At 43.1% G+C, this 26,792-nt stretch overlaps 1 protein-coding gene across 1 annotated transcript; it reads right to left on the bottom strand.

Annotated features, from left to right (window-relative positions):
- Positions 1–10,508: 10,508 nt before the first annotated feature.
- Positions 10,509–26,225, bottom strand: LOC123251748 (membrane-spanning 4-domains subfamily A member 6D-like). The gene is made up of 7 exons (XM_044681039.1): positions 26,119–26,225; positions 20,998–21,160; positions 18,918–19,052; positions 16,466–16,522; positions 14,663–14,884; positions 11,333–11,434; positions 10,509–11,104 (listed from the first exon to the last, which is right to left on the bottom strand). The coding sequence occupies exons 2-7, from the start codon at positions 21,142–21,144 to the stop codon at positions 11,009–11,011; spliced, it is 759 nt and encodes a 252-aa protein (XP_044536974.1). The 5' UTR covers positions 21,145–21,160; positions 26,119–26,225; the 3' UTR covers positions 10,509–11,008.
- Between the last annotated feature and the right edge of the window lie 567 nt (positions 26,226–26,792).

Here is a 26,792-nt window from a genome sequence, read left to right on the forward strand (position 1 = left end):
GACTCATCCCAGAGGATGGACAGAGGAGTCAGAGTCATATGTCTGATGGCCTGGCATAACAGAAGCCAGAGCAGATGACGTGACATTTGAAAGTTATCTGCCATGGGAAGCATCTGGGGGAAGGAGCTTAGGTTTGAAAAATCAGTGTAGGAAATGGAGTCTCTCTTTTTGCTCCAATCTCTCTGGCAGATCTGACTCTAACCATCCTGGAGGCTTTTTATCTTATCTCTTATCTCTGGCAAGTAGCAACATGGAGGGAATTGCAGAGGCTACAATCCAGGACCAGATTATTACCTTAAGTTAGAAAGACTGGAAACATTATTTCGATCTTTCTTTCTCTTTACTAATAAATGCTTATAAATCTAGTAATAAGCCTCCAGGATTAATTTTTTTAATAACAGTTCTCAGTAGGGCACAAGCTCTGAAATAAGAAGTAACCGTAGAGCTCTGAGGTCAGGGAAAGAGCAGGTTCTCATTTCCAGACCCCAAACTAATTTGAGGACTGTAATGTGAAAAATAGAATATGTGAAGTCAAAGGTTTCTTTGAACATCTAGTACACTAAATCTATTGCGTTTTAGCTGGTATACACAGTCTGAATCCAGCAGCAGTCTCCTGGAGTTCCAACTTGGGGCAAACTCACAAGTTTGTTGTTCAGAACCAAACCCAATTATGGAACTTACCTGCATTGTTCTGAGATTCTAAAATAAATTATACCCAAGACCCTAAAAAGGAAGAAGAAAGATTCAAGAGGACTCAAAATCAACCCAGAAATTCCTTCCCTAAGAGAGGAATGAGTAATGAAAATGAGAATACCATTAGAAAAAGAAGTTATCATGAAAGGAATAATAAGACATTAGAATGAGACTTAAAAATAACTTCAAGGAAATCTCAAAGAAAAACCGCTTAAACAGAAATTCAACTAAAATTTCACAGAGAGAAAAAGCAAGAAAAATTTAAGGAGTTGAAATGATTTTTAAATTGAATGAAAGTTATAGTGGGAGAATTGCAGAGATAAATATGAGCAAACGAAAAAAAAGGAATCAGAAAGATTTTTCAGATGAGAACAAGTGTAAAACTTTAATCAAGGGAAAAAATCTCCTTAAAATTTTAAATGCCCCCCAAAAAGTAATGACTCCATGAAAAAGTAGATATACAAAAATAAATCAAAAGAATATAAAAGTAGAAGAAAATAGAAGGTATTTCAAAACAATTAAACTGTAAAACACTGATGAGAGAAGACTACAGCATCTTTGGACTACCTAAAAACTAATTAAGACAGAGCCTAGATATTATATTTCCAGAAATCAAAAAAGTGACTTTTTCTAGCCAGAATGAGAGATAAAAGAATCATTATACTCAAGTTCTCCCAATATCCTCCCCTCAGAAAAAAACAACTTTAAAATAATATTTCAAATTAAATTTTTGATTGGCGTAAACAAAAAAAAAGTCAGCCTAAGAAATTTTTCCAGCCCAAAACAAGTTGGGAGGTGAGAAGAAGTCTGAGACCCTGGGTCAGGGGATGTCTCAGATGGTGGCATCTGTGAGCCTGGGAGGTAGCTATGATCGTAGCAGCACTGATTTGGGGAGATCATAGCTCAGAGGCAGTAAAAGGATTAAGAAACTACTCAGAAAGATTATAGAAGAGCACTGTGCTAACACTAGGAAAGAGACAATGGAGTGTTTGGCAGTTTCATTGCAAATACCCAGTTCTGGGTCCTAGTTCCAGGAAGATGAAGAGTGTTTGCAGCTGCAAGGGAACAAGAGAATAAGATACAGTTCCAGGACAGAGAGGAGAGCTGAGATTTTTCTTTCCTGAAAGTGAACAAGTGAAGAAAACAACTCCTTATAAAGTAGAATTGGCCAAATGGAAAAGGAGATACAAAAGCTTAGTAAAAAATAATTCCTTAAAAATTAGAATTGAGCAAGTGGGAAGCTAATGGCTCCATAAGGCATCAAACAATAATAAAACAAAACAAAAAGATAAATAGAAGAAAATGTGAGATATTATAAGTAAATTAGGGGAACATAAAATAGTTTGCCTATCAGATCTATGGAGAAGGGAAGAATATAAGACCAAACAAGAGATAGGGAACATTACAAGATGTAAAATGAATAATTTTGATTATATTAAATTAAAAAGGTTTTGTAAAACAAACCAATGTAACCAAGATTAGAAGAGAAGGAACAAACGGGGGGAAATTTTTTATGACAAGCTTCTCTGATAAAGGTCTCATTTCTCAATTACACAAAGAACTAAGCCAAATTTATGAGAATCCAAGTCATTCTCCAATTGATAAATGGTCAAAGGATATGAATAGGCAGTTTTCAGATGATAAAATCAAAGCTATTCATAATCACATGAAAAAATGTTCTAAATCCCTATGATTAATGAAATACAAATCAGAACAACTCTGAAATACCACCTTAATCCTAACAGATTGACCAATGTAACAGTAAAGGAAAATAATAAATATTGGAGGGAATGTGACAAAATTGGGATGTTAATGCATTGCTGGTGGGGTTGTGAATTGATCAACCATTCTGGAGGCAAATTGGAATTATGGCCAAAGGGCTACAAAAGAATATATAGCTTTAGATCCAGCAATCATACTCCTAGCTCTGTATCCCAAAGTGATTTTTTTAAATGGGAAAGGACTTTTTGTACAAAAATATTTATACCTGCACTTTTTGTGGTGGCAAAGAATTGGAAACTAAAGGGATGTCCCTCAGTTGAGGAATGGCTGAACAAATTGTGGTATATGATGGTGATGGAATACTATTGTGCTATGAAGAATGATGAGCGGGATGATTTCAAAAAGAGCTGAAAAGACCTATATGAACTGATAACAAAGTAAAATAAGCAGAACCATAAGAACATTATACACAGTACCTGAACTATTGTGGGATGCTCAAATGTGATAGACTGCTACTAACAGCAATACAATGATACAGGACTATTCTGAGGGAATTATGAAAAATAATGCAATCCACCTTTGGAGAAAACTGTTGGAGTCAAACTGCAGATTAAAACATGTGCTTTATCACTTGTTTGGGTATACAATTTAGGGTTTTGGTTTTATAAAATTATTCACTTACAAAAATGAATAATGGAAATATGTTTTCTGTGATAATGCATGTACTACTTAGATTGAAATGCTTGTCATCTCTGGGAGAAAGGAAGGACAAAGAGGGAGACAACATGAATCATATAATGTTGGAAAACCTATATGTAAATTTGTTATTAAAATAAAATAAAGATAAAACTTTTTAAAAGACACACCTACAAAAAAATATAAAATATCTCACTGGAAAAACAAATGATTTGGAAAACAGTTCAAAGAGAGCTAAAGATTAGACTAAAAAGACTAAATTGGACTAAAAAAGTCTTATTTCAAAAAATTATTAAGAAAAACTGCCCTGATATCCTAGAACCAGAATATGAAATAGAAATGGAAATAATCCCTCAATGGCTTCCTGAAAGAGATCACAAAATAAAAATTTCCAGAATTATTAAAGCCAAATTGCAGAACTCCCAAGTCAAGGAGAAAATACTTCAAGCAGCCAGAAACAAACAACAAATATCATGAAGCCACAGTAAGAGAAATAGTATTTGGCAAAGTTTCTCCATTGAAAAAATTTAAGGCTTAGAATATGATATCCTGAAAGGCAAAGGAGCTAGAATTACAGTCATAGAATTCCAAAATTATTGTATAAGAGGGTACAGAACACAAAATAAATTTTCCATCTAACACATCAGGGAAATTGAAAAGTAGGATCTTGGCCTTAAAATGAATCATAGAAGCACCTAGGAATTGTATGTGGGAGTCTTCTTCCTATCCAACTATCTATCCTATCTGTCTTTCTGTCCTTCTTTCTGTCTTACCATCACCACAACCCTAGGAGATAGGTGCTATTATTATACCCATTATAGATGAGGAAACCGAAGCAAACAGAGATGAAGTGACTTGCCCAAGGTAACATAATAAGTATATGAGGCTAGATTTAAACTCAAGTCAACCAAACTCTGGGCTTAGTAGTTTATCTGTGGGGCCATCTAGCTGCCCCTCCTGAGATTTTTATCCATGAGGGGAATTTACACTCCCAACTAATGCAGATCAACAATTCATTTGGAATTCAGGCTCTTAGAGAGCTTTCTGGGTCATTAAGGGACTTGCCAAGCTCCCAAAACAGGGTGTAGATTCAATGTCAGTGGTCTTCCCCTGGTGCAATGAGAAATCATGTGCACATCCTTAGTTGGGAGAAGAGAGAGTGGGTACTTCCCAGGCATGTGGGACTGAAACCAAATTGTCCCTAGAAAGGGGAAGTTGGGCAGGTGCTTCCTGGATGAAAGAAGATGAGGAAGAACATTCAAGTTAAGCTGGTCACTGGGCTGGGGGGAGGAAAGGTCTGTGGGTAGGTGCTGGGGTTGGGGGTGAGCAGAGAGATGAGATTTTTATTATACAGAAGCCATGGCCAAGAATTCAAGAAGAAATGGAGCCATTTTCAGGAGGGAATGCCCTGATATTATGGATTCCCACGATGCTGTGCCCAAAAATATCAGTAAGAGCTCACTGTGTGCTTGCGCTGCTGGGAACAAGCTAACATGGCGTTGAACTAGTTCTGTGATAACCAATTGTTATAATTGCAAGATGAAAGCAAGAAATGGGATTTGCCCTCATGGGTGGAAGCAGGTTCCTTCCCCAGAGAGAAGAAGAAGGAACACTGAGGTATAAAAAGAAATTGTAGTAGACCCTTTGCAGCTCCAGAAAACCAATGGGACTCTGACAATTGCTGGGTCCCTCCTTTTCTATCTCTTCCTGACCCATATATTCAGCAACAGGAGAGGCAGAACAGCCTAGGGACAAGGTACTGAATTCCAGGATCATGGAGTCCTTGGTTCAAATGCCACAGCTCTGACCAATTGGGTGCTCATGAGTAAATCATTTAACTCTCTCTGAGCCTCAGTTTCCTCATGTATAAAATAGAAGGGTTAGCCTAGAAAAGCCAAAGGTCACTTCTAATTCTAATCTCTGATCTTTTGAAATATGAATGGGGTCGGTCTATTTACTGCATTTGTAGCAGACTCCAGATCTTCAGTTCTCTTTGTCTTCCTATAAGACAGTGCTAACTGTAACTGCTCTGAATGAGCCAGAGCCAGTCTGAATTTCTGGTCTAAGTTGGCCTTTCTTAGAACATGTACCAAAGGGGATCCAGGACCAGACTAAAAAAGACCCAAAATATTGGTGAGATAAACAGCCATCAGACCAGCTTATGATTCCAACAAGAGTTAGAGCTGATTTCTCCATTCCTGGAAATTCTAGACTGGACAGGCAGCAAAATAAACCAAAAAGGAAAATGTGTACTGCATGATAATGTATGTATAACCCATATTCTATTTTTAAACCCTTCCTTCTGTCTTAGAATCAATATTTTGTATTGGTTCCAAGGCAGAAGAGTGATAAGGGTTGGCAACAAAGGTTAAGTGATTTGTCTAAGGTCAAACAACTAGGAAGTGTCTGAGGTCATATTTGAACCCAAGACCTCCCCTTTCTAGACCTGGCTCTCCACCTCGCTACACCTAACCCATATCATACTGCTTGTCTCTTTGGGGAGGTAGGAGAAGTAAGATGGAGGGAGAGCGCATGGATTGCAAAATATCAAAAAACAAAATTGAAAAATCATGTTGCCACATAATCTGGGGGTGGGGGGAATGAAAGACATTTTAAAGAAATACTGTGATAGAGAATCACTCAGCTGGAGAGAGAGATGCTAAAGATGTACAAAACAAACACTGGTTATGGAGAGATTGAATGTGAAAGTATGGTATGAGCCCAGACCCTCAACAGAAGCTTTCTAGTAAAAGCCAAAAAATAAATAAATAAATAAATAAACAAACAAACAAACAAACACATAAATAAATAAATAAATAAATCACAGTGAAAAGTACCCAGAGGACATGGATTCAAATCTTGCTTCTGATTCTCAATAAGCATGTGACCGTAGAAAAGTCACTTGAGGTGGCTATTTTGGCACAATGCATCCTAGACTCATAAAGACCTGAGTTCAAATCCCACTTTAAAAATTTATTTATATAAGCCAGGGAAAGTGATTTAACCTCCTTTAACCTCAGTTTCCTCACTTGTAAAATGAGGATAAATAAGAGCAACTAATAGAAATAGCCTGGCAGCTAAGTGACTCAGTGGAATAGAGTGCTGGGCTTGGAATCAACAAGATTCATCTCTCTCAGTTCAACTCTGGCCTCAGACACTAGCTGTAAGATCCCGGGCAAGTCACTTCACCCTGTTTTCTTTTTCACTGGGGAGTTTGAAACCATGTAAATGGCAGCAGTCCCAGCTCCCTGCTTCAAGACTTCCCAACATCTTACTCTTTCCCTTCCTTCTGATTAAAGGAGAAGCATGCTTACTCCTCAATGAGACTCAGCCATTGACTTAGGACTTTAATCCCATCCCTTCTGTCTCTCCCAAAGTCCCTCCAGGACCTTGTTCCTGCAGTCATTGCTTCTTGGGCATCTTTAGGGTCTAAAGACTAGCTAACAGCAGCAGCACCACCACCACCAAGACTGTCTACACAGTGCTTCAAGGCTTGCAAAGGGCTTTCCCTGTCACATTTTCTGATCCTTGCAAAAACTATGCTATCATTTACATTTGTTGTCATTTGGTCATTTTGGTCAACATCCGGCTCTTCGTGACCCCATTTGGGCTACTCTTGGAAGAGATACTGGAGTGATTTGCTATTTCCTTCCACAGCTCATTTTACAGATGAAAAAACTCTAGATGGGCCAAAAAGGGTTAAGTGACTTGCCCAAAGTCACATAGCTAGCAAGTACTGAGGCTCAATTTGAACTCAAGAACATTACTTCTTGATTCCAAGCCCAGCGTTCTATCCACCGAGTCACCTAGCTGCCCCAGTAAATTTGTGTTATATAGCTATCCATGGGATTTTCCTGCAAGGATATTAGAGTGGTTTGTCATTTCCTTCTCCAGTGGATCCCTTAATCAGACAATCAAAAATTTAATGACTTGCCCAGGGTCACACAGCTAGGAAGTGTCTGAGTCCAGATATGAACTCAGTTCTTCCTGGCTTTAAGCAGCCAGCAGTCAATCCAGTGAGCCACCTGGCTGCCTCATATAGAAATGTTAGCTATTAGTATTTATTTGTCCATACTTAAGCTCTCTCTTTACCTCTAGTCTTGCATCTCCTCCTGCCCAACAGACATCTTATAGATATCCTAAACGCAACATATCCAAGACTGAGCTCATCATCTTTCTCCCCAAATACTCGCTTCCTTCTCAGTTTCCTCTTACTATGGAGGGCACCACCAATTCTCCCAGTCACTCAGGCTCCTGACATCAGAGTCATCCTTAACTCTTCACTCTCTCTCAACACCTCTCATATCCAGTCAACTGGCAAGAGCTGCCATTTCTACCTTCCAAATATCTCTCAGACACTTCTACCTCCCTGCCACCATCTTGGGGAATGCCACCTCACTGGGACTACTTCAGTAGGCTGCTGCTTGATTTCCTTCCCTCAAATAATTTTCCAATCCAGTCCATCTTTCACTGGGTCAGCAAACAGATCTTCTGAAAGTATATAATAAAGTGTATAAAAGTGTATAAAAGATCCTATCTTACACACTCTCTCTCTCTTTCTCTCTCTCCCTCCCTCTCTATCTCTCTTTCTCTCTCTCTATCTCTCTCTTTCTCTCTCTGTATCTCTCTCTCTTTCTCTCTCTCTATCTCTCTCTCTTTCTCTCTCTCTTTCACTCTTTCTCACTCTTTCTCTCTCTCTCTCTCTCTCTCTCTCTCTCTCTCTCTCTCTCTCTCTGTCTCTCTCTCACACACACACACACACACACACACACACACACACACACACACACACACACACCAATAAACTCTAGTGTCTTCTTATCACTTTCAGGATCAAATATAAAATCCTGTTTTGCATTCAGGGCCCTTAAGCCCGTGCCTTATCCCCCCTTCCAATCTTCTTACACTTTCTTCCTCCCTCACCCCTACATGCTTTACAACCCAGGGATGCTGGCTTCTTGCTGTTCCTCCCACAAGAAAATGTAAATGCCCTGATTCTCCCAATGCTGGGCACTTTCAATGGCTCTTCCTCATCCCGGGAATGCCTTCCCTCCTCATCTGTACCTCCTGGATTTCCTGGCTTCCTTCAAGACTCAGCTAAATAAGGCATCTCCAGTTCTCTGTGACATTTATGCCTTCCCTCTGTTGATCATCTCCAGGTTTATCCTGTCTCTGGCTAGCTTGTACATAGTTCTTTGCGTGTCGTCCCCTCCTTGGACCATGAGCTCTTTGCGGGCTAACACTGCCTCTTCTCTTTCTTTGTCTCCCCAGCCCTGAGCGTGGCACTCAGGGCACAGCAGTCACTTAATATTAAGGACTAGTTGACCGACTGTGTGTTTCCTGAAAACAGCAACTATGGCTTATACTAACTATCCCTCTCTGCGATACCTTCCCCGGAAGAGACAGCATGACCTTGTCGCTTGATCTAGTCATCATCGGATGGAAAGTTGATATTGATCTGGACCCTTTTGGCACCCCAGGAAAGTTTGATCTTAAGACTGAAGTGAGGCAGAGACAAGTTCTTTGTGTATCAGTAACCAAGTCTCTTAAGTAGGGAAGCGACTCAATGAGCCAGCTGGAGCCAGCTGGAGAAGAGTGCACATACACTGGGCAGACATTGGAAACGTTGAGTGGTCGTGACTCCTGGCATCTGGAAGACCTGCCTCTTGTCTAGGCTGAGGTCAGAACCTCCAGTCAAAGATGCTTGGGAAAGGAACGTCACAAAGAGTATAAACTGGCAGAGGGGACCAGAATCTGCTCTCTTCCCTTGGAATCTCAGACCAAGGAGGCTCATGGTCTGGCTTGGAACTGGCGCAGCCAGCTCAAGGAGAAGGCGGCTAAGAGAGTGGCTAGCCACAAGGTATGGCGCTTTTTCTTTCTCTGGCCCATTTTTTTATTATTAAACAAATAAATTATAAATTAAGATACAGTTTCCAGCAGATTTTCATCATAACAATCAGGACTCAAGGTTTTCATGCACCAAAGGCTAGAATTAGACTCAGAGACCTGTGATGTGTGCCTTGATTCAGTCAAACTAAATGGCCAGCTATCCCCTGGAATCGACATTCCATCCCTCCTTTGCACAGACTAGTTTCCATACCCAGAATGCCCTCCCTCCTCTTTTCCACCTCTTAGAATCCATAATAAGGCTCAGCTCACAAGGGGCTTCCTACAGGAAGCTTTTCCTGACTTTTCCATCTATTAGTTGTTTGTCTCCTCTTCTCTCTTACTGTCTCTGTCTCTCTCACCCTCCTTCTGCCTTTCCTCTCTCTCCTTTCTCTGTCTCTGTCTCTCTCTGTCTCTCTCTGTCTCTCTCCCCTGCCTTTCTCTTTCCTCTTTCCTCTCTCTCTTTCTCTCCCTCCTTCCCTCCCTCCCTCCTCTTTCTCCCCTTCTCCCTCTCTTCCTTCCTTCTCTCTTTCCATTCCTTCTCATTCCTTCTCCCTTTTTCCTCCTCTCCCTATCCTCCCTCCTTCCCTCTTCCAATGTCTCTCTCCCTTTCTTTCTCCCTCTCTCTCTCTCTTTCTTTAGATCATCTTGTCTTTATTTGTCCCCTTACACTCTGCTCTAGCCACTAGCAGAATGTAAGTTCTTTGAGGACCAGGATGAGTCTTTCATTTCTGCTTCTTTTTTCTTCATTGTGAGCACCTAGCACTGCAGAAACCCAGAGAAGGGCATGACCTGGAGCCAAGGCAGTTTGCCCTTTCTCTTTCTCACTTCTGACTCTCTGCTTCAGTTTTATACATCCCCCCTTCAACTTTCTTTACTTTGTCTGACTTTCTTCCATTGTCCTCCTGACTTCTTCCTTTTCCCTTTCATCCCTTTCTCCTCAGCTGTTTTATTGCCCCTGAGAAATCCAAGGAGAGGTTTGGGGGTACCAAAGGGACCAAGTTTAAGTATGGGTCACAGAAGTCCCTCTCAGGGTAGAATTTTTCAGAACTACTCTAGTAGTTCTGAAACAAGAACTACTCTAACTCTTGACATTGCTTTGCTTGCTTTGAATCCTTCCCAGGGAAGAGGGATGAGATGAGTGGACCAAGATCAGAAAGAGGCCATAATGGTCCCTTTTGGAACCTCTGAGACCCTTCTGCCAACATCCATGTGCATGGAGAGTGGTCTCAGATTATAGGCTGCCAGCAGAAAAAGGGTGGACCAACAGGGAAGAGCGTTAAGGACCTCTTTATGAACTTTTTGCTTGGGGAAGGGCACAGATGTTAAATGTAGATCCCTAAACTTCCTGATTTTGAAGTTGGGAAGGATGTGCCTCTTTGTCTTCCACAGATATGCTGTGGCCCTGGCTTTTCCTAAACCTGGTTTCCATGTGCTCTCCTATCATATCTGCTTCTACAGCTTCCTATTCCTTTAAAAATACAATGGAAAAGTCATGCAGAAAACAAGCCTTGTAGTAAAAAAAAGGAATTTATTAATAAGCAAATTGTGCCTCTATTCCCTTGGTTCAATCTGAAGCCTCATGTCCTTTGCATATCGATAGACAAAGTAAATGTGGGAAACATCCCAGCCCTGGCCTCAACTTTTTAGCCGAAGCCTATATACTGAAAAAGACAATCATATTACTCTGTTTTATCAGAAGTAGCAACAGCATTCACTCTATCTTGCTGTCCACAGTTCACATGATAAGGAGGGGGAAAGGGAGGACAATTTTCAACTTGGGGAAGTGCTCTACAGAAATATTCTTTCTTGGAAACCTTCCATGAGGCTGAAGCCAAGGAAGAATATAGGAGATTGGTGACCCACATGGAAGAGAGAAATTTACTTTAAAAGGAACAAACATTTTCTGCCTCTCCATCAGAATGTGAAGTCTACAAGAACGTTAATCCATTTCTCTTGGGCATTGGCTTTCTCCTGGAGAAACCCATAGAAGTATTTGAGGCTTCATCTTCTAACTGGAGGCCCCCAGTTCTTCATAGCCACGTTCACTCAGAACTGACTTTAAGCCAGAATTGGTATGGCGACCATGTGGTAGAAAGAGGACTCTCTGAAAACAACCAAAAGGAACCCAATCAGACTTGTTCCTGCCACCAGCCCTCCAGGAACTATCTATTTCATCGAGGACTCTCCCACACTGTAGCTGCATCTTCCCTTGTCAACAGATGCCCCATCCTATGCCTCACTCACCACCACTTCCCATGCAGACCTGGAAACAGAAATTGCCCAGCCCTCTGCTAGAGATTTCATGCCTGGCTGTGGTGGGTAAGGCACTCACCCCATTATATTCCGATGACATTCTCTTCCAGCCAAAGATAGCCTCAAACAGAGTAATACTTAACTCCAGCCCAGTGAGAATCAGCAACACGGACAGAGTCCCCTGCAAACATGGAAAAGGATTGATTGATTGATTGATTGAATTGGGTGGGACCTGAGTCTGCCTTGAGACAAGCTGGCTTTCACTTCTCTTGACCATAGCCCTGGGGATTTCTATTTCTATTTCTATTGGGATTTCCATTAGAAAGAGCAGCATCTTCTTCCATTCATGGGTCATGATCTTCCACAGGGCAAAGCAGGGATACTAGTGGCTGCAAACTGGTCCTCAAGGCAGCAGGGCATGAGTCTGATCATGTCTCTTTATCCTCCGCTCAGTTCCTATCAGCCTGAGATACAATCAAGACTTTGGATTAGTCCCAATTGCATTCATTGCCCAAATGGCCTTTTCTTCTTTCCAGTTTTGTCCTATCTCCTGCTTTTCCTGGGTGTGTGCATGGACACTCGGGGCTACCATTATCATCATACAATCTTACCCTCTTCTAAAACTTCCTGGAAGGAACACCAAAGTCACCCCCAACTTGAAAAGAAAAGAAAAGAGTCCTCACAGACCTGCCCTTGGGATTTCTAGCTTGGAATCTGAGAGCCTTTGAGTTGGAAGGGACTTGGAGGCCATGGAGTCCAACTTGTGTCCCCAAAAGAATCCTCTCCACATCCTATCTGGCAAGCAACCCTTCCACCTTCATTTTATGACCCACCCATGAAATACAGGGAACCTCGAAAGCCAGGGCTCTGAATTTTCACAGGTCCCAGACTCAGAGACTGAGGAAGCCAGTGGACCACCTCTCGGAGTCGTATTTTTTTTTTTCTTTTTTTTTTTTTTTTTTTTTAAACCCTTACCTCCCGTCTTGGAGTCAACACTGTGTATTGGCTCCAAGGCAGAAGAGTGGTAAGGGTAGGCAATAGGGGTCAAGTGACTTGCCCAGGGTCACACAGCTGGGAAGTGTCTGAGGCCAGATTTGAACCTAGGACCTCCCGTCTCTAGGCCTGGCTCTCAATCCACTGAGCTACCCAGCTGCCCCTTCGGAGTCGTATTTTTAAAAGCATAAAAGGGAAAGGATTACAAAGGAATCTAATCATTTTGAAATAGCAACAAGTATTTAAAAAAAAACAATTTCACAGACTCCAGTTGAGAACTATTGCTCTAAGGGGCACCCATCCCATTTTGGGATAACTCAGATTGCTAGGAAGCTTTTTTGGACATTAAACCTCGATTTTCTACTTTGAAACTCCTCCTTCTGGATCCTGATTCTATCCTAAGGATCAACCAAAAGAAATTGAATCCTTCTAAAAGAAAGCCCATCAAATATTTCCTCTCAAATAATCTCAATACTAAAATCAAATGGATTACAGAACCTGGGGAGGAGAGACTGTGTCCTTTTCTTCCCCTGGTCACTAATTTAGCTTCTTCTATTGACTCTTCTTCCTGGAAGAGTCAATAGAAGAAGCTAAAAAAAAATTGTATGGGTTTGATTATTTTTGTTTTGTGGTGCCAGGAAAGAAGGGATTATGGATTATGACCAGAGAGGTTTCTCTCTCTTCCAAAGGTCTGCATTGCTTTCAAGCAAATGGCTTAAATAGAACTACACCAGAAAGGTCAGAGGGAAATCTTCCTTCCTGTCCCAAGTCACCAGGCCAAATATAAATAAAAGTAAAAAGAAAATAGAAAAGAGATATGAGGATTTTCAGAGGCAATTCTCCTCTCCTCATTTAGGGGAGATATTTATTCCTATTCCAGAATCCACTTCATTAATCACTAGTGGTCCATCACCTCCCAAAGGGACAGACTTGGAATTGTGGGTCCTCTTAGAGCAGTGGTTCCCAAACTTTTTTGGCCTACTGCCCCCTTTCCAGAAAAAATATTACTTAGCGTCCCCTGTCACATACTATCACCACCCCCTTACAGTTATTCACTGCCCCCAAATGTCCCTGTGGCCATCACCGCCTCCCTGGATCGCTGCAGCACCCACCAGGGGGCGGTGGCGCCCACTTTGGGAAACACTGTCTTAGAGATAGGCACTAAGTGCTGACCATTTCTCATGGAATCAATGGACTTTGAGGCCCAAATGGCTTCTTCAACTTGTCCATACTGAGAAAACCAAGACAAGTTACAAAGGAGAGGGAATGTGATTCCCTGCCTCAACTCTGTGGATGCACAGAAAGCCTAGAATACAAACCAAGGTATTCATAAAATAGCAAACTAGCTGTACAAGAGGCATCTGAGGCCAGATTCCTGTCGTTTTAACACTTGCTTCCCATCTTAGTATTACTACTGTATTGGTGAAGGCTTGGCAATGGTGGCTAAGGGACATCAGGTAGCCCTTTAGGATTTCTTCGGAATCAGAATGAAAGAAAACCAAGTGCTCCCTTGGGAGCTAGGGAAGTCCTTCAAGGCATTGGTGGGGCCATCTCTGCAACTTTGATGGACGAGCCCTTGAAACAATGATCAAACTTGGGAGAGAGACCAATACCAAGAAGGTTTGATCAGCAGCCCTATCTGCTTCACTTGGCCTGGTACCACAAAACAATTTAACTGGCTCTCCCTCCTCTTTTGTTTTCTGCTTATCTAGTCACTGTAGTAGAGGTCCCCTTTATCACACAATTTAGCTGATTAGCAACACTGCAACATAATGGATCTTGGACTTGGAACTGGCCAGATCTAGATTCAAATCCTGCCTCTGATCCTTAATAACTCATTACCTTTGTGCAAATCAATTAACTTGTCTGAGCTTTAGTTTCCTTATCTATTAGATCAAAGTAATGGTTTCTGTCTCACATATTAGGAGATTCAAATAAAATCAAGAATGAAAAGCACTGGGTAAACTGAGGTGATTCGGTATTTGTTTTAAGATCGATTTATTGAGCTCTGGTTTCACTGCTGTACAAAATAAATCAATAAACCCAGCTTTGACATGCCAGAACAGCAACCCCACAGTCTTTGAGAGTTGTTGGGGACACTGAGGACTTGAGGAGCCCATAGAATGTTTCCTCAGCCCTAGCACAGTGTCTGGCACATAGACGGTGCGAAGAGGTTGGGTTCTCTCCCATTTACCAGACTGCCTCTCCTATCGAATGGCTAATTTTATTAGTAGATTCCCCAGCTCCAGGGCTCCCTTACCTCCCTCTTTGCAGAACCTTGAACTCTCTCCAGAACCCTACAAGATCAGGGAGGGGCCTGCCAAGTCCTGGTACCTTCTGCTGGCCCCAACAAGAATTCCAGAAATGGAAAAAGAATCACTGAGAAACTTTGACACTAGCTCGGAAAACTGCTTACCAAGAGAGCACGGCCCGCCATGTAGCACGCCCAGACACTGGGAGTAGAGGAGAAATGGTTCCTGTAATCATCATCCTGGTTTTCGGTGTCATCTTGATTATGGACGAACTCAATACACTGAGTTACCCCCTTCTGCATCTCAGGCAGGACGATGGCGAGCAAGAGGAATCCAGCCGTAGCCTCAATGCCACAGATCACGTTTGCAGCCAGGCTGACTTGGCTCTGAAAGAGAAAGCCTTCATTTACCCACGTGGGACACCAGGAGCACTGTGGGCTTCTGGGGGGAGAGCAGGAAAGCAGTCTGATCCTCAGTTTGGGGCTGGAAGAGACCTCGTGAGGAGCACCCCCATTTTACAGAGGAGAGAGTGGGGAAAGGGATTGCTCCGGGTCAAACGTGGCCATCAGCTGGCAGAGCCAAGAATCCCAGTTGGCCCTTTGACTTTCCAACGCAGCCTCTAAGAGGAAGAGGACCCTCTTGAAATCTCTTCTTCTCACCAGGCTGTTGTCTGTGAACAATTACTCCTCTCTCCCGAGTTCCAAAATCTAGTAGGGACCAACGTCCCCAGTGCTCTGGGTCAGTGGGGCCAAACTCACACCCAAATAGATCCCTGCCTGCCACGTGTGGACTTTGCAAATGACAAAGTAACATTATCCGTGGTGTGACGTATTTCTAGTTATCTTGTGAAACACTTTCCAATTAGGTTGTTGCTTTTAAAAAATAGAAACCCTCACCTTCCATCTTGGAATCAATACTATGCATTGGCCCCAAGGCAGAAGAGCCATAAGGGTAAGGCAATGGGGGTTAAGTGACTTGTCCAGGGTCACCCAGCTAGGAAGTGTCTGAGGTCAGATTGGAACCCAGGATATACCATCTCTAATCCTGGTGCTCAATCCACTGAGCCCCTTAGCTCCCCCTCCCAATTACACTTTTATCTGGGTAGCCCTGAGTTGGAGACCTCTGCTTTGGGAGACATAAATTATATCAGAGAAGGACCAGCTACAGAAATCAGGCCCTGGGAATTTCCCTGAAGCACAGGACCTCAAAACTGAAAGGACCCTCAGAGACCATCCAGCTGGACCCTTTCTTAAGTAGGAATCTTCTCTCCAATACAGCTAAGAAGCAATTATTATCCTGTGATATGTCTCCATTGACAGGGAACTCACTACCTTCCAAAGGAGCCCATTCCACTTTTGGACAGCTTTAATTAAGAACTTCTTCCTCTCATCAAAACAAATCTGCTTCTCTTGAACTAACTTACACCCACTGCTTCTAACTCCCCGATGAGTCCCCCCAAAAAGGACCTAGGTTATTCTGACTACAAGTACTGTATTCTCTCCATTTATATGTTATCCCAAAAAGGGTAGCTTTAAGGGGCAGGTTTTTAGCTCTTCGGTGGCTCTTAGGTATTGTCCCAGAAGACAACAGTACTGAGGGTCCAGAATGCGCTCTGGAAGGGTTCTAGACCAGGTTTCTCCAGTGTATTTCTGTGTTATCTTCAGCAAGTAACTGGCCCTCTCTGTGCTGAGGTCTGAAGCTGAGAGTGACCTTAGGAATCATTGAGTTCATGCCTCTCTCTTTGGAGATGAAGACTTCATACCCTTACATATATTTCCCACAGCATGCAGAGGGAAGAGGGATTTGGCCATGGTCACACAATCTGGAGCCAAGCTGGGTTCCGGGACTCCACGCCTTGCATCATGTCCAGTTGACCTGACTTGCACAACGAGGGGGGTGGGATTGGGTGGCCGGCTCTCAGGCCAGTGCCCCAGCTTGACATTTTCCCAGATAGCTGAGCTACTCACCAAGGATTTTATCTTTTTCTTTTCCGCTGCTATAGAGAGGGATCCAGAAATGATAAACTGTAAAGGAGAATGCAAAAGGCTCAGTCGGATGGCCATGGAGAGACACAGCCCCAGCCCCACAGTGGCCACTTGGTTAGCTGGCATTCCTCCATTCCTAATGGATGATCCCCAGAGCTCTGGGGCCCACGTGGGGCACAATGGTGGTTGGTCTTGGATGGAGTCGGTCTTGCACTCCAACAGGACAGAAAGGAGACAGCTGCTCAGTCCCTAGCTTGCACCCTAGTGGCCAGGAGGGGTCTGAGGGAAAGGGTTGGATTATGTTCAGGGACCGGAAATGGAGTATCTCCTGGGAGACATAAAAAAGTCCAAACCTGGGAAGGAATCTGTAGCAAAATCAAGGAAAACATGCTGAGCCCTGGAGAAAGCAGCTCCTCTGGTTCAGGAAATGCCTGACCAAGCCCGGGTTGGTATAGGAAGAAGTCCTGGGCCAGAACTTGGGCCCTCATCAACCCTTACTCAGTCTCAAGCCTCCTGTTTTTGGCCTCAGGCCTCAGCAAAACCCCTTTCAGTCAACAGCCTAAAATTCTGCCTAGGACACCAGACTATGTTTACTCTTTAGCCCTAAAACTTTTAATGGCTCCCTATTACTTCTTGGGTACAGTTTTGGGGGACACGAGCCCCTTGGGCAGTGTTTGCTGAAACTGATAGAGCCTTGCTGAAAATCCTGGTTTTAAAATACTTGAAAAGATTACAAAGGATCTTAAATAACAAAATGCAGTTATCAAAAGAGCTAGAAAACGAGTTCCTAGACCTTCAGGTTAAGAATTCTCACACACTCCCCAGCCTGGCATTTAAGCGGCTCCACAATCTGGTGCCAACCTACCTTTCCTGCCTCAGTTCTCCTTACTCTGAGGCAATATGGTTCAATAGAAAGAACATTGAATTTAGATTCAGATGACCCAGATTAAAATACTATTTATTTTGAGCAAACCTTAATCTCTTTGAAACTCAGTTTTCCCACCTGTAAAATGGGTGTGAGGGAGGTCAGCCTTGGTGGCTCAACTACAGACCCTCTGCCCCCTGCCAGCCCTAAGTCTAGGATCTTGTGACATTCTCTTCAGCTCACTCTCCGTTCTAACCAAGTCAAGCTATCACATTTGCTTGATTTTCTTTGCTCCCATGACTGGCACGTCCTCCCCACTCCTGCTGGCAGCCTTCCTTCAAGGCCATGTCTAGGGTTATCTGCTCCCTGAAGTCTTCCCTGATTCTCTCAGCAGAAAGGGAGGGCCCCCGCCTGCTCTCATCTGGCTCCCTCAGCTCCTGTGACCTCGAGTCCCACTTAATGGTACAAGTGCCAGAGACCCTCAGGAAACCCTTAAGCTCCTCCAAGACAGGGATGACTTTTGAGCCATCTTCCGACTCCTGGCATCTAGCACTGGCCCTGCAGATTGATGCAGGCTCAACGATGGAGCGTAGAGAATCAGAGATGAAATGAGGTGGCAAAGATGGAGCCCTGAAGACCACGCTCCAAAGTTGGGCACTAACTAATGAGGGGAGTGCTAGGGAGTCACTGGGGGGTTGGGAACAGGACAGGAGTCTGGACAAAAGAGTAGAAATAATCATAGTAAAGATTCTAGTGCAGGGCACAGCCAAGGCCATCAGAGACGAGTTCAGATGGGAGATTTGGGGCAAAGATGAGGGACTTATTGGCCATGGATACACTTGAATACTGGAATTCAGAAAGAAGCTGCTGGACTTGGGAAGTCTTGGCAGTGAAAATGGGCAGGTTTTCTAAAACCATCACAGCTCCCCTCTGACTTAAACAATTTTAAAATTACGATCGTCATTCTGTCATTTCAGTAGGGTCCAACTCAGGATTTTCTTGGCAAAGATATTGGAGTGGTTGGCCATTTCCTTCTCTGGCTCATTTTATAGATGAACTAAGGCAAAGAGGGTTAAGTGACTTGCCCAGCGTCATGCAACTAATAAGTGTCAGAGGCTGAATTAGAACTTGGGTCTTCCTGACTCCAGGTCTTGTGCTTTATCCACTCCATCACCTCACAGCCCCCCCCAAAAAAAATACAATATATTTTCTCTATGAGTTGGGGAGAGAGTGGAGGGAAGGAGAGAACTGGAAACTAAAAATAAAATAAAACTGAATTTTTAAAGGTATTTAAATGAGGTTACTTGGTCATTTTCTGCCAGCTGTTTCCTTTCTCTAGCCCCCAGCCTCCATCTTTTGTCCTCTCAAAGTCATAGGCTAAAGAATGGCCCCCACATACACACACAACACTTTCTTTGGTTGGGCAGGGAACGAGACTAAATCTAGCCCCTTCTGAAAACAGGACTTCACAAGTTGGGAAGGCAGCTTGAGGATAGAAAGGTACCTTCACTCTGTACCCTCCCCCTGTGCCAGGCACCCATGTGGAATGACAGAGGAGCCATCACTTACCGACACCCCACCTATGAATGGGTAGCAGGAGTGCACAACTTTGGAATAGGAAGGCTGGAAGAAGGTTGAGGAGGGTATGCTGGCCAAAATAATCCCTAAGCTCAAAATCATCGCACCATTCAAGATCTGGACGGTCTGGGGAAAAAAAAAAAGGAAAGAAAAAGAAATGGGAAGTTTTCAGGACAGATTCATTTCTCATCTCAAGGGACAAGGAGACCCTCAGCCTGCCATGACATGGAACAATTTAGATCTACGGTTCTTCATCCAAGGTCCATGAATTTTTTAATCATTTTTTAATATTATATTTCAATAAAATTTACTTCCTTTGTAATTCTATGCATTTTATGTTCTGAATCCGAAAATAGGATTCTGAGAAGGGATCCTTAGGCTTTACCAGACTACCCAAGAGGTTCAAGATAAAAAATAAAAAATAAAAGCCAAGCAGCCCTAGCCTAGGTAGAGTTAAGAGAGTTAAGAGGAACACATGAGATCCAAGATACCTCATGGCTTCTCAGTGACCCGCCTGAAGCCACAATTCAATTCTGCCCCATTTTCATTCATCATAGACAACGACATCTCTATGAGGTCCCCAGTGCATGTGCTGCCAAAAAGCAGTTGCCTTCTGCAGTGAGGTGCTCCAGTTTGCCCCAATATTCTTTCCGGAGGGAATGGGACCAAATAAGCAAGTCCCACAGACTCTCAGGGTAGGTAGGTACCCCAGTGGCCATCTAGGTCAACCCTTGCCTTCAGGAAAATATGAAATTCCTTCTGACACATAGCCGAAGAGCGAACATCTAATCTACGTATACAGATCTCCTCTGGCAGGCCATTCTGCTTTGGAACATGTCTGATGACCCCCAAACAAATCCTACTTAAATCGATCCCTTTGTTGCTACTCCCCATCATTCCTATTATGCCCTCAGAGGCCAAGCTGAAGAAGTCTAGTCCCTTTTTCATATCTTTTCAGATACTTGAAGGTAGCTATTACAGCTTCACTAGGTTTTCTGTTCTCCGAGAATGGTGACATTATCGTCTCCTTCAACTGTTTTCTATTCTCTAGCCTATCAAAGTCCTTCCAAAAATGTGCCGCTGAACTGACCATGGAACTCTAGATTTGGTCTGGCCAAGGCAGAACACAAGGTTAACATCCAGAAGTATACTAATAAATGTTTAACAACCAGCTCTCCAAGAAAAAAAATAAAAAGTATGACCCAGACACTTTAAAGTTTAATCTATCTTATTAACATTTTCCATCACTTTCCTAAATCTAGATAATTAGCAAGATTTAGAAAAGTCAATCTCCATTTGTATTTTGTCAATATCTCAGGTATAAGTGTTCACATTGAAAATATAACAATCTGCTCCCACAATCCATCAGAGCTGGTTCTAGCACACCCTGACGAACAGCTCCTTATTTCTAGACACCATATAGTAAGAAAGCCTTAGCTTTGGGGACTCCTGCACCCACCACGTGTGGGGTCTTGTGCTCAGCTCTGGGGACCCCGTGCATCCAAGGCCACAGCTCTTGGGGGCCTCTCCCTTGATCAGGTACTATCCCAGATGAAGGAGACACCCAATAGGGTATGCAGAAAGCAATTGTGCATTCATGTTCTTGGGGCGAGAAAAATCAAGTCTGATAGGTGAGATGTACCTCTTTTTTTGTTTTCTAGTCTGGGGTGGTCTCCAGTCCTGTTTCCTGATGATAGGAACAGGAAGGTCAAGAACAAGCATTCTTAAATAACCAAAGGGCGTGCCAGAGGGAAGGAAGGAAGGATGGATTGTGTAACTTTTCCTCAATCTCTTTCTCAGCAGAGGGCCTGGATGAGGAAGTTTGGGCTTTTCCCTGCACTCCCACCTTAACCCCTGTACAGCTGTCCTACTTTGAAGTCCCTCTAGGCCAGAGAAGAGCAAGCAAGAGGTTTCCCAGAGAAGATGTCTCCTCTTCCTCCTCCCACCCCCAATTCTCCCAGTCGTTATTGGCACCCAGCTAAAGGCTCCCCAAGCCCAAGATAGAGCTGAAGGCTTGAGATCTGCTTGGCTTCTCTCAATCTCCTCTCTAACAGAAGAAGGACTTACTTACCCCCAGAGCTTTGGATTCTTCTTTAAGACCTTTCTTCAGGTTATTGTTCGACTCAGAGGATGGCCCCGGCTGTCCTGTCTGGGGGATACTAATTCCATTGGGGGTTACAATCATGAACATGCCAGGGGGTACAGGTTGGGATGTCATGATGTTGTAACTGGTGCTGGAAGAGAAAAGACGGTGAGTAGAGGCTGCTGTGGGAGCCTCAAAGTCTCTGGTGTCCAACCTGACTTTCTCCCTGTGGAATCGGGGGAAGACTTACATTTTTTGGAAAGTGGGAGAAATCTTGGAACCCTGACTGTGGAATTTCTTCCAGCGTGCTTTATGGAATTCACCCAATCCTCACACCAAACATAGAGCTGGAAGCCAATAGCCAAGAACTCCCACGGTCCAGGAGTCTAGAGGCAACTCATCCTAAATACCTCCAATATTTGGATCAGGTGCCGTGTGTATCCCTTCTAAATTGATCTACTTACTGATCGATCCAAACTGTTACTGAGTTCCAGATGGTATAACCCTTTGCCAGGCAGTGAAAGTATTCTTATACTGAACTTCTGCCTGTGACACTGAGGAGCTCTGCAACCATGAGCAAGATGCTTAATTTCTCTTAGCCTCTGTTTCCCCATCTGTAAAATGGGGGAAATAATGCCTGTATGCCCTATATGCAGAGTTGAAGTAAGAAAATAAATTTTATAAACCTTGAAGCAATGTAGAAATATAAATTACTTTATCAAGCCAAAAGAGAAAAAGAGAAATAGCGATTGGGATCCATTATTAACAACAATAGCTAGCATTTCTAGAAAGCTTTCGAGTTTACAAAGCACTTGACAATATTATCTTTTTCAATTCCCACAATGACACTAGGAGGAGGTGCCATTATTATCTGCATTTTACAGATGAAGAAACTGAGGCAGATAGAAGTGATTTGCCCAGGCTCACCCAGGTAGAAAGTGTCTGAGGTCACATTGGAACTCAGTTCTTCCTAACTCGAGGTCCACTGTGCCACCCAGCTGCCTGATAATAATAAATTTTGAGAACGTAATAAATAACTCCATTGTATTAGAATAATAATATGTACATCTTATATAATAATAATAAATGTAATTAATAAAGAAAATTATTCCATGAACAAACAATAACTATATTCTTGCATTTCTTTCATATTGCAGACATCTTGTTATTTTGTGAGTGAGAATAGTCCCTCTAATGCAAAGCTCATACTGTCTCTCCTCCTCTGAGTCTTCACTGGTCCTCACTAGTCTTACGGTGACTTGATAAAATCACAGGATCATAAGATTTTTTTTTTATTTTAAACCCTTAACTTCTGTGTATTGACTTATAGGTGGAAGAGTGGTCAGGGTAGGTAATGGGGGTCAAGTGACTTGCCCAGGGTCACACAGCTGGGAAGTCTGAGGCCAGATTTGAACCTAGGACCTCCCGTCTCTAGGCCTGACTCTCAATCCATTGAGCTACCCAGCTGCCTCAGGATCATAAAATTTTGACCTAGAAGGGACCTTAAATGTGACTGAATCCAACCATCTGATTTTGCACAGGAGGAAAATAAAGCCCAGGGAAGTCACATAATTACACAGAGAATCGATGGCAGAATTGGGATTTGAACCCAGGATCTCTGACTCCAGATGCAATGTTCTTTGCACTGAGCACACTGCTTCTTTCCTTGTTGGATGCTCAAGGCAGGATGTGAGCTACTGGGTCATGACAGCTATTTGATTGTCATCTTGGTGCCCTCAGAACCTACCATAGTGCCTTACACTTGATATCCATGTGATCGATCACTGCTTATTGAATTGAATAGTCTTAAACCCCTTTTTATACATTTATAGAAAGAATCCAGAGAACCTCGCAGCGGGAGGGGTCTCCAGATTCCACCTGGTCCAAGTCTTTCTCAAAGAGAATGCTTCTACATGACAACCCTCACAACCAGTCAGCTTTAGCTTCATCTTGAAGACTCTGAGCCAGGAGGAAGTCCCCACCTCCCCAAATGGCCCATTCTCGTTCTGAATCTCTCTAAAATGGGAGGAACATTTTTATTCTTCATGTCGAGTCAAAATCCAAACTTCGAAAATTGCCAATTACTCTTCCTGATTACGTCCTCTGAAGACTTCAGGAAGTCAAGCCAAACACTAACCTTAGCCCTTCAGCTGAGGACTCTATCCCTACTTCGCTGAGAAAATGGAAGCTTTCAAGGTAGTCTCCCACCTCGTGCCCTACTCTTCACCTCCTGGACATCATCTCACCAGCTCTGACAAAGACTGGCCCTTCTCCTTTTCGAGGACCTTCCCTCTTCATGTGTCCTCTGCCCCATGCCTTCCTTTCTTCTCTAGTAAATTGTATGTTTAATCCTTCCCCTTCTCTCTTGGATCTCCAACACCTCCCTCTATACTAATGATAGAAGCATCTGAAGTGTCACAAAGTGCCTTAGATATATATCTATGTGATTTGCTACCCTTGAAGGTAGATGCTCTGATTACTTCCATTTTACAGATGAGGAAAGTGAGGCAAATGACTGTAGTGACTTGGTTAGCATTTCACAGATAGTATGTCTGAGGCAGGATTCCAACTTATGTCTTCTTGTCTCTAAGTCCCCCAGGCTCTATCCTCTGTGCCCCCTAGATGTCTCTACTCATTCATTTCCTATCAGCTTCCAACAGAGCTACATCTCCACCATCTTTAAAAAAAAAAACAATAGACAGATCCTCTATTTCTCAGAAAAATTCTTTGGAAACCTTCTCTTTACTCACTATCTCTTCTTATCCTCTTACTACTCCAGCACTTCAAAATCTGGCTTCTGCTCACATCACTCAAAAGAAACTGCTCTCTCTGGTTACCTTTGATTAGATGAGAAGATATTTATAAAGTATTCCTCACAGTGCCTAGCACATAGTAGAACAGATGATGAAGATGATGATAATTCTCTCTGGAATTGCCAAAATATAAGATCCTTTTTCAATCCTCATCTTTCTCAATCTCTCTGCTATATTTTTATGAATCTTCTTATTTTATAAAAAGGTAAACTGAGGCCTAGGCAACTTCCAAAGCCATCTAACTAAATATTCTAGTTTTATAGATGGGTAAACTGAGGCCTGGGGAAGAAGTCAAGTCATTTGCTGAAGGCCACACAGATGGCCAGCATCACAGATGGGATTCAAACCTAAAGCCCCCAGCCTTTCCATTTCATCACAACTCTTGGACATCTGCCAGGGGAAGTTTTGAGATCAAATAATAGCTCATCATACACTGGCTAAAGAGCATGGCTAGTCTCTAGGGTCTAAGGATTCTGAAGCTAGAACTGGGAGTTCAGAGCATCCAGCCCAACTCTCTCAGTTTTAAAGATGAAGAAACTATGGCCCCGAGGAGTAAAGTGACTTGTCTGAATCACTGAGGAAATAAATGACTGAGCTAGGATTTAAAATCAGATCCTTTGATCGAGAGCCCAAAGCTCTTTCCATTGAACTCCATGGTCTTCTAACTACATCCCTTCTGGTTTTATGTTCCATATTCTAAGTCCCCTCCGAACTTGGACATCCTCTGTTCTAAGCTCCCTCCTCACTAGGACTGTGTTCAATGATCCCACATCCATGATCCGCTGAGGTTTGGGCATTATTCTCTGTGCTAAGAAGTAGAAGAAGGATTGATTCTCAGGGGAGAAAGCCTAAAGGGTAGACGCCTCTGTTTTCTTCAAGCCCATTAACCCAACCATATCTCAAGATGCACATGACAACGACAAGGGGACTCCCTTAATTACACCTCCTTATATATTCCTCTTGGGGCCAGGAGGCTGGCTAAGCGCCACAACTCTGTGTAAACACCCAGAGGTTGCATTTTGAGGCTTCAGCAAGTACATTATGAAGCTGTTGGATGCCTGGTAGGGATATTTTGAAACGTTTCTCTTCCGGCTGTCAAAAATCTCTTTCTGAGGGGCAGCTGGGTAGCTCAGTGGAGTGAGAGCCAGGCCTAGAGACGGGAGGTCCTGGGTTCAAACCGGGCCTCAGCCACTTCCCAGCTGTGTGACCCTGGGCAAGTCACTTGACCCCCATGGCCCACCCTTACCAATCTTCCACCTATGAGACAATACACCGAAGTACAAGGGTTTAAAAAAAAAATCTCTTTCTGGACCTTTGTTTGGGCTTATCCATTGTTTGTTCCTTTCTGTTTCCCTGATCTCATAAGCCTGTCATCAATGTTTTCCTGCCCTTAGTGATCACAAGTCTTCCTTTCTTCTCTCAGTCTTCTCTGTACAAGAGGCAGATATTTCTCATAAAGCCTACTTTGTAGAGTTGCTGTGAGAATAGAATGTGATGAGTGAAAATCTGAGGTGCCTAAGTTTCTCAGTGGATTGAAAGCCAGACCTTGGGGACAGCTGGGTGGCTCAGTGGATTGAGAGTCAGACCCAGAGACAGGAGGTCCTGGGTTCAAATATGGCCTCAGACACTTCCTAGCTGTGTGACCCTGGGCAAGTCACTTAATCCCCATTACCTAGCCCTTACCACTCTTCTGCTTGGAGCCAAAACACAGTATTGATTCTAAGACAGAAGATAAGAGTTTAAAAAAAAAGAGAGAAAGAAAGAAAGCCAGACTTAGAGATGGAAAGTCCTGGGTTCAAATCCAGCCTCAGATACTTCCTACCTGTGTGCCCATCCTGGGCAAGTCACTTGACCCCCACTGCCCAGCCCTTACTGCTCTTCTGCCTTGGAACCAATACCCAGTACTGATTCTAAGATGGAAGGTGAGGGTTAAAAAAAATCAGAGATATTCAATAAATGCCAGCCATCGTTGTTATAGCATTATATGATTACCAGTATGTAACCCAGGCACACCTTCCACTTCCCACACTTCTAAACTTTTCCCACACTACTATGACCAAAATTGGAATCAGAGGAGTCTAGCGCAGTGGGCAGAAGTCTGGATTCAGAGTTGAAGAACTTTCATTCCAATCCCAGATCAACCACTGATCCCTTGTATGACTTTGGACAAGTTGGCGAACCTCTCTGAACCTCAGTTTCCCCAAGGAGGCCTCTGAAGTCTAGTCTGGCTTGAAATCTTCAGCCAAGCATCACTAGAAGAGATCCAAGTCAAGAAAGGAGGATCCATGGTACCTACCTGCCCTCTCTGATGATTCTTGTTAAGTTTCTGCTGAGGTGTCTGTCAGTCTCTCAGGAGAGATTCTCTCCTCTGAGGAGCTCTGTGGTCCTGAGATGGGGCCTCCTTCCTGGTGTCGAGTCCTTGTTTGTGAACCACCCTTTGAGGTTTCTCCCTTCCTCTATCTGGTATTTACGGTCACACAGGATGTGTGTTTGCAGCAGAAATAGCTGATTTATGGAAAGAGTATATGCTTCCTTCTTCTGAAGAACTTAATTGAATGTGATAAACTCCTCAAAGGACAAGCAGCAACTTCCAGTTCTTGGAATGGATCATCATAAGGGCCCCCCTCCCTTTTCTTAAAGCCAAGGCCTTGGGCAAATCGAAGGTGACTGGACCTCTTTGCTGGATCATTGAAATCTCGTTCTGGTCCTGTGCCCCATTCCAAGACTCAGATGTTTTATTTTTTTGTGTCTGTATCCCCAGAAGCTAGCAAGCTTCCTGGCACACAGGAAGTCCTTAATAAAAGCCTGATTGATTGCCTGACTGATAGAAGTGGGTAGTTTTTCTCCCCCTTTTGGAAAGATTTGCAGAACATTCCAGAAAATACTTTTTTTCCCATGAGTCTCGTTGAGTATATTCTATCACAGGTAAGGAGACTAGCATTCCTCTTCTTTTCAGCCATGGTCCAGAAA

Source organism: Gracilinanus agilis, chromosome 6 (assembly GCF_016433145.1).
Source record: "Gracilinanus agilis isolate LMUSP501 chromosome 6, AgileGrace, whole genome shotgun sequence".
Taxonomy (NCBI): domain Eukaryota; kingdom Metazoa; phylum Chordata; class Mammalia; order Didelphimorphia; family Didelphidae; genus Gracilinanus; species Gracilinanus agilis.